This window comes from Danio rerio, chromosome 7 (genome assembly GCF_052040795.2).
Source record: "Danio rerio strain M-AB ecotype USA chromosome 7, GRCz13ab, whole genome shotgun sequence".
Classification (NCBI taxonomy): Eukaryota; Metazoa; Chordata; class Actinopteri; order Cypriniformes; family Danionidae; genus Danio; species Danio rerio.
This window is the reverse complement of record NC_141027.1, coordinates 7,290,001-7,317,358: the sequence shown is the minus strand read 5'-3', so window position 1 is coordinate 7,317,358 and position 27,358 is coordinate 7,290,001. Positions and strand designations below refer to the sequence as shown.

At 34.2% G+C, this 27,358-nt stretch overlaps 3 protein-coding genes across 4 annotated transcripts in view; 2 read left to right on the top strand and 1 right to left on the bottom strand.

Moving 5' to 3' along the window:
* Positions 1-27,358, bottom strand: part of actn3b (actinin alpha 3b) — a 701,279-nt gene that overhangs the window by 330,804 nt on the left and 343,117 nt on the right. The window lies entirely within an intron of this gene.
* The window catches only part of pfdn2 (prefoldin subunit 2), a 207,239-nt gene that overhangs the window by 89,454 nt on the left and 90,427 nt on the right, over positions 1-27,358 (top strand). The window lies entirely within an intron of this gene.
* On the top strand, positions 246-25,909 carry zgc:101810. The gene is given in 8 exon segments (NM_001007772.1): positions 246-325; positions 3,791-3,901; positions 6,429-6,717; positions 8,373-8,509; positions 9,701-9,850; positions 15,942-16,087; positions 24,809-24,941; positions 25,542-25,909. Coding segments are annotated over 8 exon segments (1,185 nt in total). The 5' UTR covers positions 246-277; the 3' UTR covers positions 25,713-25,909.

Sequence of the window (27,358 nt, the reverse complement as noted above, 5' to 3'; positions counted from 1 at the left end):
TCTTGAATCTGATTGGCTGATCGCAGTGAGATATAAACTTATAATATAGATATAAGAGATGTGAGATATAAAAAGATATAAACTTTTGCACATGGCTGTATACTGTCTATATTCACAGAGAAATGGATTTAAAGAATGTGGATGTTGAAAGCAGGGTGTGCTCACTGTATCTGTGGGACTGTAAGGTGGAGTCTCTCTCTCTCTCTCTCTCTCTGAGCGTGTGTGTGCGTGTGTCAGTCACCGTCAGTCGTATCTGTGTTTCTGAGAGTTGCCCATCATGGACAGCGCAGGGAGGAAAGTCATCGTCTGTGACAATGGCACTGGGGTAAGAGATTTACCGTATATATTTACTATAATAGACAGCCAAGCTTCAAATTAATAATACTCTTGGCAGACTCTGACCTAAAGTTAGGTTTATTTAACCAACACGTTGTGTTTTTGGGATGAGAAATGACACAAATTCCTCCAAAAAGATAATAAGATGATGTACCAGAGGCATCATTGTGGAATAAAAAAAGATTTCTCAGCTTTTATTTACATTTAAAGAAAAACTTTAAGTCAGAGTTTGCCAGCAGTGTGAATAACTTCAGGCTTGACTTTTATTACTCCTTCCAGACAACATCGCTGACCTCTAAATGATGCACAGTGCTGAACTTCTAAGAAAAATGCTGTTATTTCAACTTAAAACTGAGAAAATATGATTACAAATGTAATGCATAAACAAATATAACCCAGTGTTTGGGGTTGTCCATATTGTACCCAATTCTGAGTGGTGTAAACAAGTCAAACACGATCAAAAGTAAACATTTTTCAGAGTCAATTTGTGTTCAAATGAAGCAGGGAGGAAACTCTGCATTCAGAAATGCATGTAAACGTACATATATAAATGTACAGCGCCTATAGAAAAACATCAAACCCCTTTGAAATAATTTATTTGTCATATAGCCTGAAATTAAATCACAATCGAAACGACTTTTCCAGCCCTTGAAAGGATGTTTGTAGCCATTTCTTAACCTTTCTTTGAAAGCAGGGTGTAACGTGAGTAAAGGTATAGATTTTCAGAGGGTATTGTGATTTGATTATGTGATATAAATATATTTAGGCTGTATTTAGGTAAATACAGATAGTTTTCCTGATTGTATTGCGGGTGTATTGAGTGCTGAACGTGTGGTGTTTTCTCCAGCTCAGACCTGCTGCATTGCTCAACTCTGTCTGAACACGTCTGGACAGAAATGCGGCTCACTTCACCTTAAAAGGTGGCAGGAGAAAACATCCACTGTTATTGGACATAAACGAGGAAGTGTTTTAAAGTTTGCTTGCAGTGTGTGTGTGTGTGTGTGTGTGTGTGTGTGTGTGTGTGTGTGTGTGTGTGTGTGTGTGTGTGTGTGTGTGTGTGTGTGTGTGTGTGTGTGTGTGTGTGTGTGTGAGTGTGTGGACAAGTTTAGATGCTCCTGAGCTGAAGCTTTAGAGGAACTGAGGAGGTTTAGAGGGAGTTTAAGGAAGCAGCAAAACAGAACAGAAGACAATGGAAGAGTAGAGTAGATCAGCACAGTAGGATTATAAGATGATGAGTATATAGTTACATTATTATCCCCCATATTTTTTTTTTGTCTTTTTTAAATATTTCCCAAATGATGTTGAACAGAGCAAGGGAATTTTCACAGTCTGTCTGATAATATTTTTTCTTCTGGAGAAAGTTTTATTTGTTTTATTTTGGCTAGAATTAAAGCAGTTTTTAATTTTTTAAACACCATTTTAGGGTCAAAATTATTAGACCCTTTAAGTACATTTTTTCTGATAGTCTACAGAACCATCATTGTACAATAACTTGCCTAATTACCCTAACCTGCCTAGTTAACCTAATTAACCTAGTTAAGCCTTTAAATGTCACTTAAGCTGTATAGAAGTGTCTTGAAAAATATCTAGTCAAATATTATTGACTGTCATCATGGTAAAGATAAAATAAATCAGTTATTAGAGATGAGTTATTAAAACTATTATGTTTGGAAATGTGTTGAAGAAATCTGTTCTCCGTCAAACAGAAATTGGGGAAAAAAATAAACAGGGTGGCGAATTATTCTGACTTGAATTAACCTGTTGATTTGCAACAGTTAAAAATGAACTACCTTATTGCTCCAGATACATATTTTATGAGTTTTATTTTTCTCAGAAGTACCACTGCAGGACTTGGTTGTCCATTAGCAACAAGCAGTTACAAAAGACAAAAAAACTATTTACAAAAGACAAAAACTGCTTCTTGGAGTACCACAAAGTGACTTGGAAACATGACCTATTCAATGAGGGTTTGCGATATTGGATTTGGATCCCATGTTGTTTTTGTTGTTGTTCTGCCACTGAAAAGCAATTTGTCACGTTATTTAAAAAGTTGTATATAAAAAGTTATTGTTCATATCATATTCAGTCATCAGTGTCTAATTACCACACTGAGCCAATGTTGCAAATCTGCAACATCCCAGAACGCCTTGCATGTGAAGGTCTCTCTTTAAAAAAAAAAAGTCAGGATTCTTTTGTACTACCCCATATGATAATTTTCCCCAAATATCAGATTTTTCCTGTTTCTAATGAAGGATTCGGATTTCTGCTTTCCAATCCGTCTCATCATGAACCAACGTTTATCCTTTTCATCATCCTGTTTCTCAGTATTTAACCGTGAATTGATTTTAATTAATGAATAAGTTAACACATTGCTTAATATGAGAATGTTCAGTGCATTTGCCTGTCTCTTTATAACTATTTTCAGAAGCCACCAATCTAGGTCAGAGGTCACGGAGACCTTGAGTGGAACTGAGGGCTGAGGACTGGAAGCAACCGCTTCTATTGTTATTTCGACGAGTTAATATTGTCTAACATGTCTAAAGCAGGGGTCACCAATCATGGTCCTGGAGGGCCGGTGTCCCGGCAGGGTTTAGCTCCAACTTGCCTCAACACACCTGCCTGGATGTTTCAAGTATACCTAGTAAGACCTTGATTAGCTTGTTCAGGTGTGTTTGATTAGGGTTGGAGCTAAACTCAGCTGGACACCGGCCCTCCAGGAACAAGTTTGGTGACTACTGGTCTAAAGTGATTTTGCTATTTTCATGGTTAAATCTTTTAAAGTGATTCTACTTTTTATTCAAGATAGACTTTGTGTAGTAAGGATAAAACTGCCTGAATGTAGATTATACCAGTTTTTAACCAGTTTTGATAAAGACGGCTGAGAGTACACTCAGCCTTGGATAAGAAACAGATTGTACTTTAAGTGTGTGTGTTTTATTTGATTGTTGATCTGTTTCACAGGTCTGAAATGAGCTCTAATCAGTCTAAAGGATGTCTGACGATTATGTTTAGATATTGTTCAGAATATACGCACAAACCCCACGTGGAAATGTTCCTAGTCTATCTGTGTTTTAACCAATCAGGTTAGAGCACCTATATGTATGACGCAGTTAATGGCGTTTTTGAGAGTATAATTGTTATTGATTGGTGATTGTAAGCAGAGCGGCCTAGGAACTCATTGAAGGAACTCTTCTGTTGATGTAACTGCAAACTATCTTCAGTAAACTTGATTTATTTATTTAAATCTCTGACTCCGGCTCTTCTTCATCTACCAGACTGGTCATTCTTTGGGTTAAACTGTATACCATCCCTACACTAAAACTTAATTTGAGTCTGAGAGGGTTAATTGTGTACAAATTAGTGGGTTTATATATATCTGTACCAGCGAGCAGGGCTGAGTTTGCAGCTTTTACTCACTGTTTTTCACTCATCTTCTCTCACATCTTGTCTGCAGTTCGTCAAGTGTGGATTCGCAGGCTCCAATTTCCCCGATCACATCTTCCCTGCGCTGGTGGGTCGACCCATCATTCGCTCAGATACTAAAGTCGGGAGCATAGAGATCAAGGTGAGCTGTCAGTCCGCCAAACACACAGACATACAAATAAAATACATGTAGAGATGGAAGAAAGTGTGAGAAACTTTCAGACATTGACACTAATGATGTTTGAATACATTGACATCCATAAACGTACATCCACATTCATATGCATCCGCTCGCTTAGTACCATCTTCAATCATTTTCCTAAGCCTTAGTATCTTATTTATAAAGGGTTGCACAGCGGAATAAACCGCCAACCTATCCAGCAATGTTTCACCCGACCACAACCCAGTATTGGGAAACACCCATACAAATTCATTCACACACACACACTCATAAACTACAGCCAATGTAGTTTTTGTAATTCACCTATAGCACATGTGTTTGGGGGAAACCAGAGCACCCGGAGGAAACCCACGCCAACATGGTGAGAACATGCAAACTCCACACAGAAATGCAAACTGACCCAGTCTGGATTCGAACCAGCAACCTTCTTGCTGTGAGGCGACAGTGCTCACCACTGAGCCATCAGAACGAGCCATCTTGTGAATGAATAATATGTAGGTCAGCTTTGCGTTTTTGTCTGTTTGGCGCCCTCTAGTGTCTGAATAATGCGCAGGTTAGTGTATACTCCATCAGCTGTTTTCGTTTCTGTCAGCTTTGCATTTAATTGAAGGATAATTAAACTTAATGGCAATGTTGTGTCTAATCTTTTTTATGTTTTGAAGCAAGTAGCCATGAAATAAGTGGGATAAAGTACATCCAGGATGTTTATTTTGCAGACTAAACCCCTCAGCTTTATACAACAGTGCTGGACTTTATATCCTGAATAAGCCTGTTAGGTTTCATCCTGCGATAACAACCGGTTAGATACCATTATTAGTTCACTAGTTATTTACTCATTGAGTATGTTGCATAGACACCAATACTTTGATTTTAATATGATATGGTCTTTCTGCATTGTAGCTTGGTAAGGTAATCTGAGTGTGTCAAATAAGCAGGGATGTAGCAACTTCTCACTTTTAGAGACAGACTATTTAGAAACAGGTGATTAGGAATGTAAACCTTTGGATTTAATACAGCTGCCCCCCCCCCTACTTTTAAAATGTCCACTAAGCCCCTGCAAATAAGAACAGGTTGAGCAGTCTTATGAAGGTGGCAGGCAAGATCATTGGTCTGAACCAAACTTGTCCAATGGTAATTTACAATGGTAATTATGTTTTAAAGAGAGCTCAGGGCATCTTATGCACCCAGGATCACACATTGTACTCTGCATTTTAGCTGCTGCCATCAGGACGTTGTTTTAGAGTTCCTATTTGCAGGAAAATTACGTTAGAGATTGCTTTTATAAAGGTGACCAATAGGTAGGGCCGGCGCATCCATAAAGGTGACCTAGGCGGCCGCCCAGGGCGGCAGTATAGAGAGGGTGGCGTCCGCGACACCTCCTTACCACCCACGTCCTCAGTTATATTTGCGCATAGGTGACAGAATAGAGAGGGCGGCGTCAGCGACACCTCCATCAGTATCCGCGTGTCCTCAGTTATATCCGCGCATAGGGCGGCAGAGGTCCGCGACACCTGCGCGTCCTCAGTAATATCCATGCATAGGGCAGCAGAATAGAAGTCCGCGACACCTAACTTCATATTAATAACCGGTCACTTTCGTTTTCACATTGGGCGGCGTGATCGTCTTCTGCCTAGAGCGGCAGTTCAACTTGCTCCGGCCCTGCCAATAGGTCATTAAATGAGTCCAGCGGGGAGGGAGATGCACCTAAAAAAGGATGTATGTTGTGTGGTAATATTTTGTTAATGTGTACATGAAACCTGTGTTCCGGCACCTTGCTGCAATTTTAGCTTCCCTAAACAGGATAATAAAGTTGAGTTTGAGTCTGAAGACAATGCTCTGATAAAGAGTCTAAAACATAAACATACCATAATCTGACTAAAGTCATAATCAAACTAAACAGAAATGGAATTAAGGCATGTGGACTATGCTGGTTTTAGTCGCATTATTGGAGTGCAAAACAGACATGTAAACACCTTCAAACTATTACCATCATGTAAGACTTTTCGCTGCATTTGGTGACAGGATAGTTCATACACACACGGCTATTTGACATCAAGTCAGTGAAAGACCACAGACACCCACATTGTGACATGCAGAATTTTCCAGTCCATACAGCGTACAGTATCAACTCCATCACAACAACACTCTTCCACCAGTCCTTACTTAATACTTGCATCCAACACCTCAGTGTCACGGGGCATGAATGAAATGTTCCTGAATAAAGTGAGACTGCCAAACTGCAGTTAAAGTAAACATTTTTTTAAATGAAGCGCCTGAAATTACATGAAACTCCAGAGGAAATGTGGTTAGTGCCGTGACGCAACAACGTTAATCTATCTACGAGCTATAACATGTGAAACTGGCTCATGAACGAACATTCAAAAAGTAACTCATGCAAGCACTAATCATATTATTGTCTTATTCAGATTAAGGCAAATAATTCAATTACTGATGTCCATGTAAATGTAGTCATTGTGTGAAATGTCAGGACCTGATGGTGGGTGATGAGGCCAGCGAGTGCCGCTCCATGCTGGAGGTGACGTACCCGATGGAGAACGGGATGGTGCGCAATTGGGAGGACATGATCCACCTGTGGGACCACACCTTCGGTCCGCAGCGGCTCAACATCAGCCCTCCCGACTGCAAGGTGCTGCTGACGGAGCCGCCCATGAACCCTATGAAGAACCGGCAGAAGATCGCAGAGGTCATGTTCGAAACTTACCGCTTCCACGGTATCTACGTCGCCATACAGGCCGTGCTGACACTCTACGCACAGGGTATTCAATTCCAGTTGATTTAATTTCATTCATTTTCAATTAAATGTGTTTATTCTTAAAGTAATTTTCACAATAATCACATTTTAACCGAAAACATATTTTAATTAAATTTAATTGAATGCAATTATTTTAAATTAAATTTTAAATAAAACTTTTTAAATTAAATTAAAGTTTATTTTTAAAATCGTTTTCACAGAAGTAACTTTCAACTGGAAATTTTACAACTCAGGCTCATTCTGAACACATAGTCCTGCGGATGTTTCTGGAGACCGCGAATTATGTAGCCGGAGGTACATATGGATGCATTTAAGTTTTATTAAGCGAACGCTATGGGGCTGTGTGACGCCGTTCTCTTCCGCGCTTGCCGGCTGACCGCTTACCTCCGTGTGGAGGGCTTTTCCGCTGCTACCACTTTATCCAATCAGCTCATTGTGTACGTCAGAGGACTTGGACGCAGGGAGGAGTTGATGACAACGACGACCGGGTTTGAGGTCTGGGGAAGAGCGGTTCCAGAAATCAGGTAAGACAAAAACAGAATCCAAAAAGTAAAGTGAACCAGCAAATATAAGACTGAGAATGTAGTGAAATCCGAAAACGTGGTAAAATCAGACGAGGGCTTTTCTTTTTCTGGACGGCTTTTTTGTGTAAATTGTTGGTTGGTTTTAGGGTAGTAAGCGGGCGGGCGGGTCAATCGGTAAAACTGCTTGGGTTTAGGGAAGGAGGAGGAGGGTGGGTCGGCCTATTGGCCGGTTGCACAATCAATCATTTAGCCAGTCGGACGGTCGCTCGACAGCGGCCTTTTATGGGTTTACGCGAGAACGGCGAGGACGTGAATGGCGCTCGCGAGAGATGTTCGACATGCGAAAAAGTGAGCACATAGGCCTCTCACCGATTTGTGAAAAACAAAAACTGCACAAATACATACCTCCCGGGATGTATTTCGCGGTCTCCAGAAACGTCCAAGGGACTACGTTTTCAGAACGAGCCTTAATTAATTAATTAATTCCCTTCACTTTTTTTTAAAACTTGATTTAAAAAATCTGCAGAAACACTTTAGCATTTGACTTTGACACACTCCCTTTCATAAGAGGGGGAAAGGCCCACCTATTAGTGTTATCATTAACATAAACGGCCCTGAGTGAGAAGCAGCCGTCTGCAATTAGTGTTGAGCTACTGAAGATAATGTCAGCATTAGACAAAGAGGATTATAAATGTGGAGTTGAAGCACAAATAAACAGCAGCAGGAGTCTCCATAGACTGACACATTCTCACACACTTCTGTTCACTTTTTCCACACAGATAACATGAGTCCTGCATTGAATCTGCCACTATGCTGACACACAGGCATTTGTAGCTCCGCCCTCTTCTGAAAAGAGCTCAATCTCATTTGAATTTAAAGCGACAGTCACTAAAATGACACAATTGGGTTCAAAGCATAAAAGAGTCAGTTTTGAGAGTCATAAAACAGTATCTGTGTGGTAATTTGAGCTAAAACACACACACACACACACACACACACACACACACACACACACACACACACACACACACAAGGACATTAGTTATTTTACATTTTGTATAAAGGTACATAATAGGTCCCCTTTAATAATGGGAAACATCAAGCATCTCTGACCTGCTCTGTGTTTGTGTGTCAGGTTTGTTGACCGGTGTGGTGATTGACTCAGGAGACGGAGTGACACACATCTGTCCCGTTTATGAGGGTTTCTCTCTCCCGCATCTCACGCGCCGGCTGGACATCGCAGGACGGGACATCACTCGCTACCTGATCAAGGTGACCCTTCTGTTCACAGCATAGACAGTATGCAATTAGTAAAGTTACAGCTTCTGCATAGCCTATAATGAAAAAAAATCCTACTTAGAGGTTTTGCCTTGTCTAAATATTTACAAATTTTTAAATAAAGAAGCATTTTTACTTAAAGGGGGTGTTCATCACATTTTTCAGAAGAACAAACTGTTTGTTAAACTGTATAAGTAATATTGCCTATACTATGTCAGATTTATGACAAGTTTTGTTTTATATGTCATGACAAAGACAAAAACAGCTTGTGATGTTTGTTTATGTCTAGTTTTCACAACTAACAATGTCATCTTTGCATTCAAAAACATAACTGAGCAAATGAGATTTAACAGCTGTTATAAGCATGCATTAATAATCATGATCACGTGTCATGAATGTGAATGAGAATTTAAGTTTAACGACACACCACTTTAAGTAGTTGTTTTACTTGCTTTAAACAGAAAGTTGCTTAATTTTGGCTTTTTTTTCTGAAAACAAAACTGTAATGGCGATCTAATTCTTCAAGTTCTTCACCATTTCTATAGGGGCTCGAAACAAAGGATTTGACGCGCAAAACCAAAAACTTGCAATGTAACAGTTTACTTTTTTGTTTGTCGAGAACAACAATAATCAAAATACAAACAAAAGAACTATGTACACTTTATCAAGTTTCGAAATAAATATGATTTTAAAACGGTCAAAAGACTGTCTATCCTCAAGCCCCTTCCTTCTTTCTGATCATTTTTTCCAGATGCTTACGCATACATATGACGTATAGCACCACTGAACACATAAAACGTCATGCACACACCATAATATCACGAATAATAATATTAAATACTGCATCAAATGGCACTAACTTTGCATCCCTATACAAACAATACAATATTATAGAAAAATATTACAAAAATAAAAAGACAAATCTCTAGTGCTCTTTATGGCTCTAACAAAAACAATACGGTTTTCTTGTAAAGATGCGGTAACATCTGCCTGTGAGATAAGTAAAATATTTAGCTGACCCCGCTGAGTAAATAATGGCAGAAAATTCATTCTTGGGTGAACTATTCTTTTAAAACAAATCAAAATATGCAATTTAGGTTTAGCATAACCAATTATAAATAACTGAATGCTCTAAAAAAGACCAAAAGCAAGACCTTTTGAGTTGTTGTTGTTTGATTCGTGCAGCTTTTGCTCCTGCGCGGCTACGCCTTCAACCACACGGCGGACTTCGAGACGGTGCGGATGATGAAGGAGAAGCTGTGTTTTGTCGGCTACAACATTGAGCAGGAACAGCAACTGGCCAATGAGACCACAGTCCTGGTGGAGTCCTACATGGTAAACACACAGTTTATAAACCCCAGTTACCCTTACAGTTGATTAGGAGGTCAAAGTTACACCTGGTGGAGTTAAAGACAAAATGATTGGCCCTCCTGTACAAGTCTACCACCAGCCTCGGGAGGCTAAGACCTTTGCACAAACCTACCTGTCTAGAATGCATGATAGTGAAGTTTACTTTTGGGTGAACTAAACCCTTAATTTACAAAGAGAAAATATGGGAAATATGTAGACAACATTCAGAACAAAAGTATTTTTGGATTCAAAAGACCCGCATGAAAAGTCTGTTTAACGTGACCCTCTTTAGCACCAACTTTTTTTGTTGAGTCTTTTCTGAAATTACGTACTATTGAATATCAAGAATCTGTCAGCATGTCTAGAAGTTCTTTCTTAGATTTAGCATGCTCTGTCTATCTTTCTCTCTCTAGCTGAATCTCATTCTGTCTCTAATATTGTCTATACATACTGTACACTCTCTAATAACTTTCATTTGTAAGTCGCTTTGGATAAAAGTGTCTGCTAAATGACTAAATGTAAATGTAAATGTAGAAATAAAGGTATGCAAGCTGTCACTGGGGTGGTACCCTTTCAAAAGGTACACATTTGTACCTCAAAATTTGGTCCGTATTGGTATCTCAAAAGTGTATATTAGTACCTACCTACCTAATATGTACATTTTAGGTATTAATATGGAGTTTTAGGCACAAATTTGCACCTTTTGAAAAGGTACCACCCCAGTGACAGCTCGTGTGAATAATATCCAGCTGCAGGCCCGCAGAACCACACACGTTTTTGGCACACAATCTGGCACACACAATCTGGGCAAACCATATACATGTATGATTACGACGGATGTTAATGTTATTAACGTCTTCTTGGACATCGTCATCGATATATTTTGATATATATGGTTAATAAATATTTTACTCAATAAACTATAGTGTTCACTTTACTTTATTTCACCAAAATTGTGATTTGATGGCGAATTGGGAGCGTTGTTTACTAGACTGAACAGTTTTCTATCAGTCATTATAGATGATCAGTCATTATTATCTGACAGAGTCATTTTAGCAGATACTCATTTGCTGGCCTTGCTGAACGATCTAAATTGGACAGGTTTAATTTAAATAATGGATTCATTTATAATGAAGGGAATAATAGCAAGTTAATGTAGGCAAAAATACATTTTATATGTAATACATTTTTTATACATGTAATAGTGTATAACACGATATTAATATTTTACTCCAGCGATTTAATAGTGTATATTTGCTAAATAACTTTTTAAGTAGTGATTTAATATTGTAGTGAAGTAAGCAATATATTGTTTTTAAACCAAAAATTAGCAATAGAAACAAATTAACTATTAATAATTAATAAAAAAAAAAAAAAAAATATATATATATATATATATATATATATATATATATATATATATATATATATATATATATATATATATACAAAAATATTCAGTGCTGGGAGTAAGATGGGGTAATGTGCTCAGCACATAAACAGCTGTGACAGTTTATTAAAAGATAGCAGTTTATAATTCAATTCAATTCAGCTTTATTTGTATAGCGCTTTTACAATGTAGATTGTGTCAAAGCAGCTTCACATAAATGGTCATAGTAACTGGAACAGTGTGGTTCAGGTTTTAGTGTTTAAGTTCAGTTCAGTTCAGTTTAGCTCAGTTCAGTGTGATTTAATCATTACTCAGAGTTCAAACACTGAAGAGCCAATTCATCGATGCGTAGCTCTACCAATCCTGAACCATGCGAGGCAGTTAATCAGTTAATCAGTTAAGATAATCAGTTTAAAGCTATATTATATATTGTTTAAATGATTAAATATAAAAAATATTTTTAATGTGACACATTATTGATTGCTTTTTCTTTTTACAACAAAGTGATTTTAACCAAGTATGATAAGATTAAGATCCTGAATCAGTTTACTACACTTAATCCTACAATTAGACGGTCTATTATGTTTTCTTTGTTTATGTGGACATGTGAATAAAATGATAAGTGTCTTTAACCAATTACTTTTATTTACATAATTTGAGTTCAGAAACGGCAGAGATGTTAAAATGATTATTACGATATAAAAATAATAATGACTGAAATGGGAAACCATATTTGTGAAATTCAATAGGTGGCGATAATGCTACTAAGGAGTTAGTTAGTTACCATATATGGTTTGCCTATATCGTGTGTGCTAGATCAGCCTGATCTCACGAGAAAACGTAAGTATTTTACGTTTTGGCAGTTTAGTGGCTAATTCTTACGAATTCGTACGAGTTCAGTCGTAAGAAATTGTACGATTTTAAAAAGGAGGCGTGGCACCTAACCCCACCCCTAAACCCAACCGTCATTGGGGGATACGCAAATTGTACTAAAATGTACGAATTAGATCGTACTAATTTGTACGAATTAGCCACTAAATGAAAAAGTTACGAATTGCCGTGAGATTGTGTTGGCTAGATTGTGTGTGCCTGAAACGTGTGTGGTACCTTTATTTCTAAGAGTGTATATAGTATTTAGGTCTGGACTGTGTGAAGGCCACTTCATGAGCTGTGTTTCCTTTTCAAATATGATTTATTTACATTAGCAGTGTTTTTGGCATCATTATCGCGCTGAAAAATACAACCCCAAATTAGAAAAATGTTTGTGCGCAAACGGTAAAAGACAAGGGTACAAGCCTAAGCTGAACAACGTGATCTCTGATCCCCCAGGCGGCACTGCATCTAGGACCCTCATTCATCTATAAGCAATGTCACCACATGAACTACTTTGGCAAACCTTTGTCAAGTACCAAAATACATAGTTACATCCACAAATGCCAGTTAAAACTGTACTGTGCCAAAAGGAAGCCCTATGTTAACAGTGTCCAGAAGCACCATCAAATTCTCTGGGCTCTGAGGCATCTTGGATGGACCATCACACAGTGGAAACGTCTACTGTGGTCAGATGAATCAGTATTTCAGATATTTTTGGGGAGAAATGGACACTGTGTGCTCCGGACCAAAGAAAAAACAGGATCATGGTGTTACCAGCAACAAATCCAAAAGCCATGCTCTGTTGTGGTACAGGGTTGTGTCAGTGCAAAGTTAACTTGCACTTATGAGGTGCCGTATAGGATTTAAATCAAACTTTGCTTATCAACACATACATAAAACACGTGTATATACACCTATAAATTACTCGCATATACACCTATACTACTGGATGTTCAAAACAACATGGATGAAACTTGTGTATATACATATAAACTTGACGCATGAATACACCCACATACACACGCACATACATATAAACTCGATCCTCACATAAACAACCACATTAACACACGCACATACATATAAACTTGCTGCATGCAAACACACCTATACACACTCGCATATACATATAAACTTGATCTATGCTTATACACCCATAAACTCTCACATAAGAATATAAACTTGATGTGTGCATAAACACCCAAATGACACTTGTGCAAACATACAAAATAAAATTCACAAACATATATACAGTTAGTTGTGTATATACATATATGCAAGTGATTTCATATGTGTGTATGCATGAATTTTCACAGTAAAAGGAAGTTATTTCACTTTAAAAGGAAGTAGTTTAATTTCAACGTAAAAGTCCTTTGAGTGTAATGAACAAGATTATTATTTGTCATGAATCAGGTTATTGCAAACCTTAAGAAACAGAAATAATGTGATTAATAGAGGAATTACATCTGTTGAATTATGAAAATAGATTATGCTAATTCTAAAAAATAAATAAATATAAAGGTAATGCAAAGGAATGCTCCTGCAAAATTAAAGGTTTATTATGCAATTAAATTATTGGAAATGTTATTATGGTTTAATAAATATAAGGTTGCTTAAGTAATCATTTTGAATAAAATATGTTTGTCTAATATTATTTTTTTATGTTTGTTTTATTATTGGTGTCACTATTCGTCAAGGGTTATGATACACACTTATGTCCAGTAGGGGCAGGAATGCACTTAAGTGGGTTTTCCTGTCACCAATAAACAGGCTAATGCACCAAAATGCTGGATGCCAGCTGCTGTAAAAATATAAGTAGAAGTTATTAAACACAAAAGGAGTGTCCAGATAATATATATAGCTTTTTCATGGGGGTGAACTTGACCAACATGATGAGCAGAGACTTTTAATTAGCGTTTTTTTTTTTTTTTTTTTTTTTTTTAGTTTGCTTTTTGTATATGCTGAATAATTAACAATCAAAATTATACCAAAATCTTGCAATTTTGACACCCACATTGTGAAAACATAAAAAGCATAATAATTATAAAAATGTAAAAAACAAAACAAGAAGACTATAGGCTACATTAACATTTTCAATAGAATAGAGGAGTTTAGTTTGAGTATACATTTATATTTATAATTCTGGTTGCTTTTTGAACGTCCTTTAAGGGTTCTATCAGTCCATTTATATTTGTGTATGTAATTACCTAATTAAATGAAAAGATTTTAAATAAAAAATATTTCTTATTTTGAATAGTCTATTTATATAGACTCATATTTTATATAACATGTTCATAATTTAACATATTTAATCCCTCTATTAATCACATTATTTCTATTTCATAAGCTTTGCAATAACCAGATTCGTGATAAATGTTTATGAATTTTTTTATTTATTTTTTTTTTGTATGTTTGCGCGAGATGTTGTAGGTGTGTTTGCATGCAGTGAGTTTGTGTATGTGCGCGTGTTGTTGAGGGTGTATATGCATAGACCGAGTTTATATGTATATGCGAGTATGTATAGGTGTGTTTGCATGCAGCGAGTTTATATGTATGTGCATGTAAATGTGGGTATTTATGCGAGAATCGAGTTTATATGTATATGCGAGTGTGTATAGGTGTGTTTGCATGCAGCAAGTTTATATGTATGTGCGTGTGTTAATGTGGTTGTTTATGTGAGGATCGAGTTTATATGTATGTGCGTGTGTATGTGGGTGTTTTCATGCGTCAAGTTTATATGTATATACACAAGTTTCATTCATGTTGTTTTGAACATCCAGTAGTATAGGTGTATATGCAAGTAATTTATAGGTGTATATACACGTGTTTTATGTATGTGTTGATAAACAAAGTTTGATTTAAATCCTATACGGCACCTCATATGCACTTCTGTGCTGCACCATTAATGCTGAAAAGTCCATCGAGATTTTGGAGCACAATATGCTGCCTTCATTTCTAGGGACACCCGTGCATATTTCAACAAGACAATGCTAAACCACATTCTGCACACATTACAGTCCTGACTGCGGAGGAAGAGGATGCAGGTACTCGACCGGCCTGCCTGCAGTCCCGACCTGTATACAATAGGGAATGAGCCGTGCATTTTGAAGCTCAAAATGTGACAACAAAGACCCCGTACTGTTGCCCAATTTAAGACTCGTTTACAGGAAGAATAAGACAAAATTACACTTTTGCCAGAACCAAAATTAAAGTGCGTGACTATTAAAAAAAAAAAACACAATAAAAATCATGAGGAACACATTAAACAATGTTTGTTGTATTGTCTGCAATGAAATGCAAGTGAAAGTAAATGTAGAAATGACTTATTTCTTTTTTTTATTTGCGTTTTCCATAGTTTCCCAACTTTTTCTGATTTGGGGTTGTAAAACTGTTACAAATTAGGTGATTTCTAGTAGGAGTAACATGACGAATTAAAATATGTCTGTACTTTTCAGCATTCTCAATCCCATCAATTCAGGAAATATTGTCAACAGCTCTAGCAGAAATGCAGATCAAACCAAGGCAGGAACTCCAGTATTGTCTTCACTCTTGCTTTCATCTTTCTCTTCACTCTTTCTTTCTGCGTCTTTAACAATTGCACCAAAATAATCCAACTAAAAGCTGTATTTTCTGGTTGTATTTTAATATTAATAAGCAATATATAATGTCATTAAACCCTCACTAAAACAGCAAATGCCACTGGGGGTCTAAGACTTTTGCACAGTACTATAAATATGTAAAAACTGTTAAATTGGACCTATTATGCCCCCTTTGTACAAGATTTAAAATAAGCTACTGATTTCTCACTTACAGTTACCAGATGGGCGGATGATAAGGGTTGGAGGTGAGAGGTTCGGGGCTCCGGAGGCTCTTTTCCAGCCGCACCTCGTTAATGTGGAGGGAGTCGGAGTGGCAGAGCTGCTCTTTAACACCATCCAGGCAGCAGACATTGACCTCAGGTCTGGATAATTCACCTTCAGTGCCAATTTAAGGTGCAATCCACAATATCTGAACACTTTTGACTTTTGGAGTTTTAAAACATACTGGCAGCTAATCAGGAGTGAGGGTACTGTAGAACATACAAGACATGTCACTCATATAGATTTGAAGGGGAAAACATTTTATGGTCAATATGGACACTCTAGCGAAGGAAGCCCTGCCCTCAAGAAAAGAAACCAATCAATAATCGCTATAGACTCATGTGTTTTATGACTTTATGGTTATGGTTTATGGTTATGAATCATATAGGGACTACAAACGCAAACTTGCCTCACAGACATTAAAAATTTAACAGATAAAGCTTGCAGTCTCTACTTCTAGAAAAAGTGAGTAAACTCGTTGCTTTTTAAATGGATTAGTTGACTTTGCTTTGAAAAGTGAGTAAACTTTTTGACTTTAAAGCGATTAGTTGACTTTACTTATAAAAAGTGAGTAAACTGATTGCTTTTAAAGTGATTAGTTGACTTAACTCTGCAAAACGGAGTAAACTTGTTGCTTTTAAAGCGATTCGTTGACTTAATAAAAGTCAGTAAACTTGTTGCTTTTAAAGCAATTAGTCGGCTTTGAGCATTATAGAGTCCCCATCGATGTACAGAGGCATTAGAACCCACACAGACCACAGGATAGGCGCCCCCTGCTGGCCTCACTAACACCACTTCCAGCAGCAACCTAGCTTTCCCATGTTTTCTGCCATCCAGATACTGACCGGGCGCAACCCAGTTTAGCTTCAGTGGGCGACCCTTTGAGAGTTGCAGAGAGCTAGCTGCCGGCTAGAAAAGCGTTTTAAGTGAATAGCTGATCATTGAAACTCGCTAATTTTAAAGCGATTAGTTGACTTTACTTAATAAAGTGAGTAAACTTGTTGCTTTTAAAGCGATTAGTTGACTTTACTTAATAAAAGTGAGTAAACTTGTTGCTTTTAAAGCGATTAGTTGACTTTACTTAATAAAAGTGAGTAAACTTGTTTGTTTTAAAGCGATTAGTTGACTTAATAAAAGTGAGTAAACTTGTTGCTTTTAAAGCGATTAGTTGACTACTTAATAAAAGTGAGTAAACTTGTTGCTTTTATAGCGATTAGTTGACTTTACTTAATAAAAGTGAGTAAACTTGTTGCTTTTAAAGTGATTAGTTGACTTTACTTAATAAAAGTGAGTAAACTTGTTGCTTTTAAAGCGATTAGTTGACTTTACTTAATAAAAGTGAGTAAACTTGTTTGTTTTATAGCGATTAGTTGACTTTACTTAATAAAGTGAGTAAACTTGTTGCTTTTAAAGCGATTAGTTGACTTTACTTAATAAAGGTGAGTAAACTTGTTGCTTTTAAAGCGATTAGTTGACTACTTAATAAAAGTGAGTAAACTTGTTGCTTTTAAAGCGATTAGTTGACTTTACTTAATAAAAGTGAGTAAACTTGTTGCTTTTAAAGCGATTAGTTGACTTTACTTAATAAAAGTGAGTAAACTTGTTGCTTTTAAAGCGATTAGTTGACTTTACTTAATAAAAGTGAGTAAACTTGTTTGTTTTAAAGCGATTAGTTGACTTAATAAAAGTGAGTAAACTTGTTGCTTTTAAAGCGATTAGTTGACTACTTAATAAAAGTGAGTAAACTTGTTGCTTTTATAGCGATTAGTTGACTTTACTTAATAAAAGTGAGTAAACTTGTTGCTTTTAAAGTGATTAGTTGACTTTACTTAATAAAAGTGAGTAAACTTGTTGCTTTTAAAGCGATTAGTTGACTTTACTTAATAAAAGTGAGTAAACTTGTTTGTTTTATAGCGATTAGTTGACTTTACTTAATAAAGTGAGTAAACTTGTTGCTTTTAAAGCGATTAGTTGACTTTACTTAATAAAGGTGAGTAAACTTGTTGCTTTTAAAGCGATTAGTTGACTACTTAATAAAAGTGAGTAAACTTGTTGCTTTTAAAGCGATTAGTTGACTTTACTTAATAAAAGTGAGTAAACTTGTTGCTTTTAAAGCGATTAGTTGACTTTACTTAATAAAAGTGAGTAAACTTGTTGCTTTTAAAGCGATTAGTTGACTTTACTTAATAAAAGTGAGTAAACTTGTTTGTTTTAAAGCGATTAGTTGACTTAATAAAAGTGAGTAAACTTGTTGCTTTTAAAGCGATTAGTTGACTACTTAATAAAAGTGAGTAAACTTGTTGCTTTTATAGCGATTAGTTGACTTTACTTAATAAAAGTGAGTAAACTTGTTGCTTTTAAAGTGATTAGTTGACTTTACTTAATAAAAGTGAGTAAACTTGTTGCTTTTAAAGCGATTAGTTGACTTTACTTAATAAAAGTGAGTAAACTTGTTTGTTTTATAGCGATTAGTTGACTTTACTTAATAAAGTGAGTAAACTTGTTGCTTTTAAAGCGATTAGTTGACTTTACTTAATAAAGGTGAGTAAACTTGTTGCTTTTAAAGCGATTAGTTGACTTTACTTAATAAAAGTGAGAAAACTTGTTGCTTTTAAAGCGATTAGTTGACTTTACTTAATAAAAGTGAGTAAACTTGTTGCTTTTATAGCGATTAGTTGACTTTACTTAATAAAAGTGAGTAAACTTGTTGCTTTTATAGCGATTAGTTGACTTTACTTAATAAAAGTGAGTAAACTTGTTGCTTTTAAAGCGATTAGTTGACTTTACTTAATAAAAGTGAGTAAACTTGTTGCTTTTATAGCGATTAGTTGACTTTACTTAATAAAGTGAGTAAACTTGTTGCTTTTATAGCGATTAGTTGACTTTACTTAATAAAAGTAAGTAAACTTGTTGCTTTTAAAGCGATTAGTTGACTTTACTTAATAAAAGTAAGTAAACTTGTTGCTTTTAAAGCGATTAGTTGACTTTACTTAATAAAGTGAGTAAACTTGTTGCTTTTATAGCGATTAGTTGACTTTACTTAATAAAAGTGAGTAAACTTGTTGCTTTTAAAGCGATTAGTTGACTTTACTTAATAAAAGTGAGTAAACTTGTTGCTTTTAAAGCGATTAGTTGACTTTACTTAATAAAAGTGAGTAAACTTGTTGCTTTTAAAGCGATTAGTTGACTACTTAATAAAAGTGAGTAAACTTGTTGCTTTTAAAGCGATTAGTTGACTTTACTTAATAAAAGTGAGTAAACTTGTTGCTTTTATAGCGATTAGTTGACTTTACTTCATAAAAGTGAATAAACTTGTTGCTTTTATAGCGATTAGTTGACTTTACTTAATAAAAGTGAGTAAACTTGTTGCTTTTAAAGCGATTAGTTGACTTTACTTAATAAAAGTGAGTAAACTTGTTGCTTTTAAAGCGATTAGTTGACTACTTAATAAAAGTGAGTAAACTTGTTGCTTTTAAAGCGATTAGTTGACTTTACTTAATAAAAGTGAGTAAACTTGTTGCTTTTAAAGCGATTAGTTGACTACTTAATAAAGTGAGTAAACTTGTTGCTTTTAAAGCGATTAGTTGACTTTACTTAATAAAGGTGAGTAAACTTGTTGCTTTTAAAGCAATTAGTTGACTTTACTTAATAAAAGTGAGTAAACTTGTTGCTTTTAAAGCAATTAGTTGACTTTATTTAATAAAAGTGAGTAAACTTGTTGCTTTTATAGCGATTAGTTGACTTTACTTAATAAAAGTGAGTAAACTTGTTGGTTTTAAAGCGATTAGTTGACTACTTAATAAAGTGAGTAAACTTGTTGCTTTTATAGCGATTAGTTGACTTTACTTAATAAAAGTGAGTAAACTTGTTGCTTTTAAAGCAATTAGTTGACTTTACTTAATAAAAGTGAGTAAACTTGTTGCTTTTATAGCGATTAGTTGACTTTACTTAATAAAAGTGAGTAAACTTGTTGCTTTTAAAGCAATTAGTTGACTTTACTTAATAAAAGTGAGTAAACTTGTTGCTTTTAAAGCAATTAGTTGACTTTATTTAATAAAAGTGAGTAAACTTGTTGCTTTTATAGCGATTAGTAGACTTTACTTAATAAAAGTGAGTAAACTTGTTGCTTTTAAAGCGATTAGTTGACTACTTAATAAAGTGAGTAAACTTGTTGCTTTTATAGCGATTAGTTGACTTTACTTAATAAAAGTGAGTAAACTTGTTGCTTTTAAAGCAATTAGTTGACTTTACTTAATAAAAGTGAGTAAACTTGTTGCTTTTAAAGCGATTAGTTGACTTTACTTAATAAAAGTGAGTAAACTTGTTGCTTTTAAAGCGATTAGTTGACTACTTAATAAAGTGAGTAAACTTGTTGCTTTTAAAGCGATTAGTTGACTTTACTTAATAAAGGTGAGTAAACTTGTTGCTTTTAAAGCGATTAGTTGACTTTACTTAATAAAAGTGAGTACACTTGTTGCTTTTATAGCGATTAGTTGACTTTACTTAATAAAAGTGAGTAAACTTGTTGCTTTTAAAGCGATTAGTTGACTACTTAATAAAAGTGTGTAAACTTGTTGCTTTTAAAGCGATTAGTTGACTTTACTTAATAAAAGTGAGTAAACTTGTTGCTTTTAAAGCGATTAGTTGACTTTACTTAATAAAAGTGAGTAAACTTGTTGCTTTTAAAGCAATTAGTTGACTTTACTTAATAAAAGTGAGTAAACTTGTTGCTTTTAAAGCAATTAGTTGACTTTATTTAATAAAAGTGAGTAAACTTGTTGCTTTTATAGCGATTAGTTGACTTTACTTAATAAAAGTGAGTAAACTTGTTGCTTTTAAAGCGATTAGTTGACTTTACTTAATAAAAGTGAGTAAACTTGTTGCTTTTAAAGCAATTAGTTGACTTTATTTAATAAAAGTGAGTAAACTTGTTGCTTTTATAGCGATTAGTTGACTTTACTTAATAAAAGTGAGTAAACTTGTTGCTTTTAAAGCAATTAGTTGACTTTACTTAATAAAAGTGAGTAAACTTGTTGCTTTTATAGCGATTAGTTGACTTTACTTAATAAAAGTGAGTAAACTTGTTGCTTTTAAAGCAATTAGTTGACTTTACTTAATAAAAGTGAGTAAACTTGTTGCTTTTAAAGCAATTAGTTGACTTTATTTAATAAAAGTGAGTAAACTTGTTGCTTTTATAGCGATTAGTTGACTTTACTTAATAAAAGTGAGTAAACTTGTTGCTTTTAAAGCGATTAGTTGACTACTTAATAAAGTGAGTAAACTTGTTGCTTTTATAGCGATTAGTTGACTTTACTTAATAAAATGGGGTAAACTTGTTGCTTTTAAAGCGATTAGTTGACTTTACTTAATAAAAGTGAGTAAACTTGTTGCTTTTAAAGCGATTAGTTGACTACTTAATAAAGTGAGTAAACTTGTTGCTTTTAAAGCGATTAGTTGACTTTACTTAATAAAGGTGAGTAAACTTGTTGCTTTTAAAGCAATTAGTTGACTTTACTTAATAAAAGTGAGTAAACTTGTTGCTTTTAAAGCAATTAGTTGACTTTATTTAATAAAAGTGAGTAAACTTGTTGCTTTTATAGCGATTAGTTGACTTTACTTAATAAAAGTGAGTAAACTTGTTGGTTTTAAAGCGATTAGTTGACTACTTAATAAAGTGAGTAAACTTGTTGCTTTTATAGCGATTAGTTGACTTTACTTAATAAAAGTGAGTAAACTTGTTGCTTTTAAAGCAATTAGTTGACTTTACTTAATAAAAGTGAGTAAACTTGTTGCTTTTATAGCGATTAGTTGACTTTACTTAATAAAAGTGAGTAAACTTGTTGCTTTTAAAGCAATTAGTTGACTTTACTTAATAAAAGTGAGTAAACTTGTTGCTTTTAAAGCAATTAGTTGACTTTATTTAATAAAAGTGAGTAAACTTGTTGCTTTTATAGCGATTAGTAGACTTTACTTAATAAAAGTGAGTAAACTTGTTGCTTTTAAAGCGATTAGTTGACTACTTAATAAAGTGAGTAAACTTGTTGCTTTTATAGCGATTAGTTGACTTTACTTAATAAAAGTGAGTAAACTTGTTGCTTTTAAAGCAATTAGTTGACTTTACTTAATAAAAGTGAGTAAACTTGTTGCTTTTAAAGCGATTAGTTGACTTTACTTAATAAAAGTGAGTAAACTTGTTGCTTTTAAAGCGATTAGTTGACTACTTAATAAAGTGAGTAAACTTGTTGCTTTTAAAGCGATTAGTTGACTTTACTTAATAAAGGTGAGTAAACTTGTTGCTTTTAAAGCGATTAGTTGACTTTACTTAATAAAAGTGAGTACACTTGTTGCTTTTATAGCGATTAGTTGACTTTACTTAATAAAAGTGAGTAAACTTGTTGCTTTTAAAGCGATTAGTTGACTACTTAATAAAAGTGTGTAAACTTGTTGCTTTTAAAGCGATTAGTTGACTTTACTTAATAAAAGTGAGTAAACTTGTTGCTTTTAAAGCGATTAGTTGACTTTACTTAATAAAAGTGAGTAAACTTGTTGCTTTTAAAGCAATTAGTTGACTTTACTTAATAAAAGTGAGTAAACTTGTTGCTTTTAAAGCAATTAGTTGACTTTATTTAATAAAAGTGAGTAAACTTGTTGCTTTTATAGCGATTAGTTGACTTTACTTAATAAAAGTGAGTAAACTTGTTGCTTTTAAAGCGATTAGTTGACTTTACTTAATAAAAGTGAGTAAACTTGTTGCTTTTAAAGCAATTAGTTGACTTTATTTAATAAAAGTGAGTAAACTTGTTGCTTTTATAGCGATTAGTTGACTTTACTTAATAAAAGTGAGTAAACTTGTTGCTTTTAAAGCAATTAGTTGACTTTACTTAATAAAAGTGAGTAAACTTGTTGCTTTTATAGCGATTAGTTGACTTTACTTAATAAAAGTGAGTAAACTTGTTGCTTTTAAAGCAATTAGTTGACTTTACTTAATAAAAGTGAGTAAACTTGTTGCTTTTAAAGCAATTAGTTGACTTTATTTAATAAAAGTGAGTAAACTTGTTGCTTTTATAGCGATTAGTTGACTTTACTTAATAAAAGTGAGTAAACTTGTTGCTTTTAAAGCGATTAGTTGACTACTTAATAAAGTGAGTAAACTTGTTGCTTTTATAGCGATTAGTTGACTTTACTTAATAAAATGGGGTAAACTTGTTGCTTTTAAAGCAATTAGTTGACTTTACTTAATAAAAGTGAGTAAACTTGTTGCTTTTATAGCGATTAGTTGACTTTACTTAATAAAAGTGAGTAAACTTGTTGCTTTTATAGCGATTAGTTGACTACTTAATAAAAGTGAGTAAACTTGTTGCTTTTAAAGCAATTAGTTGACTTTACTTAATAAAAGTGAGTAAACTTGTTTGTTTTATAGCGATTAGTTGACTTTACTTAATAAAGGTGAGTAAACTTGTTGCTTTTAAAGCGATTAGTTGACTTTACTTAATAAAAGTGAGTAAACTTGTTGCTTTTAAAGCGATTAGTTGACTACTTAATAAAAGTGAGTAAACTTGTTGCTTTTAAAGCGATTAGTTGACTTTACTTAATAAAAGTGAGTAAACTTGTTGCTTTTAAAGCGATTAGTTGACTTTACTTAATAAAAGTGAGTAAACTTGTTGCTTTTAAAGCGATTAGTTGACTTTACTTAATAAAATGGGGTAAACTTGTTGCTTTTAAAGCAATTAGTTGACTTTACTTAATAAAAGTGAGTAAACTTGTTGCTTTTATAGCGATTAGTTGACTTTACTTAATAAAAGTGAGTAAACTTGTTGCTTTTATAGCGATTAGTTGACTACTTAATAAAAGTGAGTAAACTTGTTGCTTTTAAAGCAATTAGTTGACTTTACTTAATAAAAGTGAGTAAACTTGTTTGTTTTATAGCGATTAGTTGACTTTACTTAATAAAGGTGAGTAAACTTGTTGCTTTTAAAGCGATTAGTTGACTTTACTTAATAAAAGTGAGTAAACTTGTTGCTTTTAAAGCGATTAGTTGACTACTTAATAAAAGTGAGTAAACTTGTTGCTTTTAAAGCGATTAGTTGACTTTACTTAATAAAAGTGAGTAAACTTGTTGCTTTTAAAGCGATTAGTTGACTTTACTTAATAAAAGTGAGTAAACTTGTTGCTTTTAAAGCGATTAGTTGACTACTTAATAAAAGTGAGTAAACTTGTTGGTTTTATAGCGATTAGTTGACTACTTAATAAAAGTGAGTAAACTTGTTGCTTTTAAAGCGATTAGTTGACTTTACTTAATAAAAGTGAGTAAACTTGTTGGTTTTATAGCGATTAGTTGACTACTTAATAAAAGTGAGTAAACTTGTTGGTTTTATAGCGATTAGTTGACTACTTAATAAAAGTGAGTAAACTTGTTGCTTTTAAAGCGATTAGTTGACTTTACTTAATAAAAGTGAGTAAACTTGTTGCTTTTAAAGCGATTAGTTGACTTTACTTAATAAAAGTGAGTAAACTTGTTGCTTTTAAAGCGATTAGTTGACTTTACTTAATAAAAGTGAGTAAACTTGTTGCTTTTAAAGCGATTAGTTGACTTTACTTAATAAAAGTGAGTAAACTTGTTGCTTTTAAAGCGATTAGTTGACTTTACTTAATAAAAGTGAGTAAACTTGTTGCTTTTAAAGCGATTAGTTGACTTTACTTGATAAAAGTCAGTAAATTTGTTGCAACAATAAATGAACTGTTTGTAATGGTAAAAAATGTGAATAGATGTGAACATTTTTCCACCTGTAATGATCAGACTGATCTTGTGATTTTCTGCAGGGCTGATTTGTACAAGCACATCGTCCTGTCTGGAGGATCCACCATGTATCCAGGTCTGCCGTCCCGTCTGGAGCGTGAGATCAAGCAGCTTTACCTGGAGCGAGTGCTGAAAGGAGACACTGAAAAACTATCAGTAAGACAACAGGCTAAAGCCAATACATCTGTCTGCTTTTTCTGGAAATCTATTCACACATTCTGTAACATGATAGTTTACATTAATTTAAGTTTTTTAAGGCGATACGGTCGCCTCACAGCAAGAAGGTCACAGGTTTGAGTCCCGGCTGGGTCAGTTGGCATTTCTGTGTGGAGTTTGCATGTTCTCCCCGTGTTGGTATGGGTTCTTATTTGTTTTGCGTCAGCTAGAATGAAAGCAGTTTTCAATTTTTAAAAACAATTTTAAGGTCGAAACTATTAGCCCCCTTCAGCTGTGAGTTATACAATGACTTGCCTAATTACCCTAATTAACTTAGTTAAGCCTTTAAATGTCACTTTAAGCCAAATACTAGTATCTTAAAAAATATCTAGTCAAAGATAATGGCAAAGATCAAATAAATCAGCTATTAGAAATGAGTTATTAAAACTATCATGTTTAGAAATGCGCTGAAACAATTCAACAGAAATTGTGGGAAAATATTCAGGGGGCCTAATAAGTCTGACTAATAACTATTGCAAATGTCAAATAAATGAGCCGTACTGACGTGTTGTGTTCACTCTTCTCTTTCTCTCCCGGCAGAAGTTTAAGATCCGCATTGAAGATCCTCCGCGGCGCAAACACATGGTGTTCATGGGTGGAGCAGTGCTGGCCAACATCATGAAGGACAAAGAGTCTTTCTGGCTCTCCAGAGCCGAGTATGAGGAGAAGGGCCTGAAACTGCTGGACAAACTGGGCGGAGCTCTGAGATGAAGATCTACACACTCTTCATCATCATCATCTTTATTCTCTATAGTACCTTTAAAGGGGGCCTATAATGCAGAAACCACTTTTATAAGGGGTTTAAACACAGTTGTGTGGCAGAGGTCTGTGAATATATCCAGCGTCTGATGGCTAAAATGTATTAATTGTATTTGTGTATAATCACACTTGATATAAACAGCCTGCAGGAACACTTTGATTGACATCATTTGTATCAGATGGGGAAAGCTCCGCCCACTTGTGACCATCTCTCCCTCATTAGCATAGGATGTTGGTCTTGTTATTGATTATGCCACTATGCTGACACACTTGCATTTATAGCTCCGCCCTCTTTTGAAAAGAGCACAATCTCATTTGAATTTAAAGTGACAGTCACCAAGACATCACAATTGGGATCAAAGCCTGAAAGAGTCAGTTTGAGAGGGTTATAAAACATTATCTGTGTGCTATTTTAAACTGACACTTCACATGCAAGCTCTAGAGAAATGAGACACTTATTTAGCATCTTATAAAAAGGGGCATAATAGGTCTCTTTTAAAGGTACATCTCAAAGTGTGTTACACATACTAAGGTAAAATACAACAATGGCAATAATATGAATTCATCATGTAAAATAATCATCATACATTCAACTACAGGCAAAATTATTCACCCTTCTGTCAAATTTAACTGCATGAACAGATTTGAAACAAATTCACAGCATTTGCTAATCATTAATAGCAATGATTATTGATATGAATTATTAATTTGACAACATTAGCAGAATTTTAAGAGTATTGATATCAATAATACACTTGTGAACTATATCAGTGTCTAAATACAGCTGAGAAGCTCAAACACATGGACCCAGCAGTCAAATAAATGTAGAAAAATGTTAAATAAAGAAACATTTTGCATTGACAAATGAATATGCTAATTTTGTTTCAGCTAGAATTTTGCAGACAAATCTACAAAACAGTTGCTAGAACTGAAATAAACCATCATGAAAGCTTTATTGACATATTTATGAAGCTTTAAATATAAATACTATTTCAATTCATTATAATTTTAATTAGTTTAAACGATATTATTTTGCTGCACAATCAATTTGTGTCTGTAGATTTCTACTACAGTGCACATTTTTAAAGTCTGTTTACTCAATTCTCATGCACTGTCCTGTAAATCTCCACTTCACTATCAGTTTTATTCATATAATAGAGTACAGCCCATTTTCAAAATGAATATTGTTTTCTATTTCTCAGTGAATATAGGCAATGTATTTTGGTGCAATTAACAGGTGCAAAACAGATTTCCTGAACAGAGTGTATTAAAATAATATTTTAGTCTCCAAACATATTTAAAAATTAAACAATTAAATTCAAGCAAAATATTGAAAAAATAAATTACAACCTACAAAATTTTCAACTAAAATTTTCCCTTTTTGCTTCTCTTGATTTTTCCCTGTTTTAATTTGTATTAAATATTTTTTTTATAAAATTTAATTTTGGCTCTACTAGTTTTTGGACCATTATCATAAGTTATTTTGTTAGATAAGCTCCAGATTAGGCTTCAGTACTGACTTATCTAATGTATATGCACAAATATTATATTTTATGGATTCCTTTTCAAAATATGAATTCAAAAGAGAGATTTGTGAG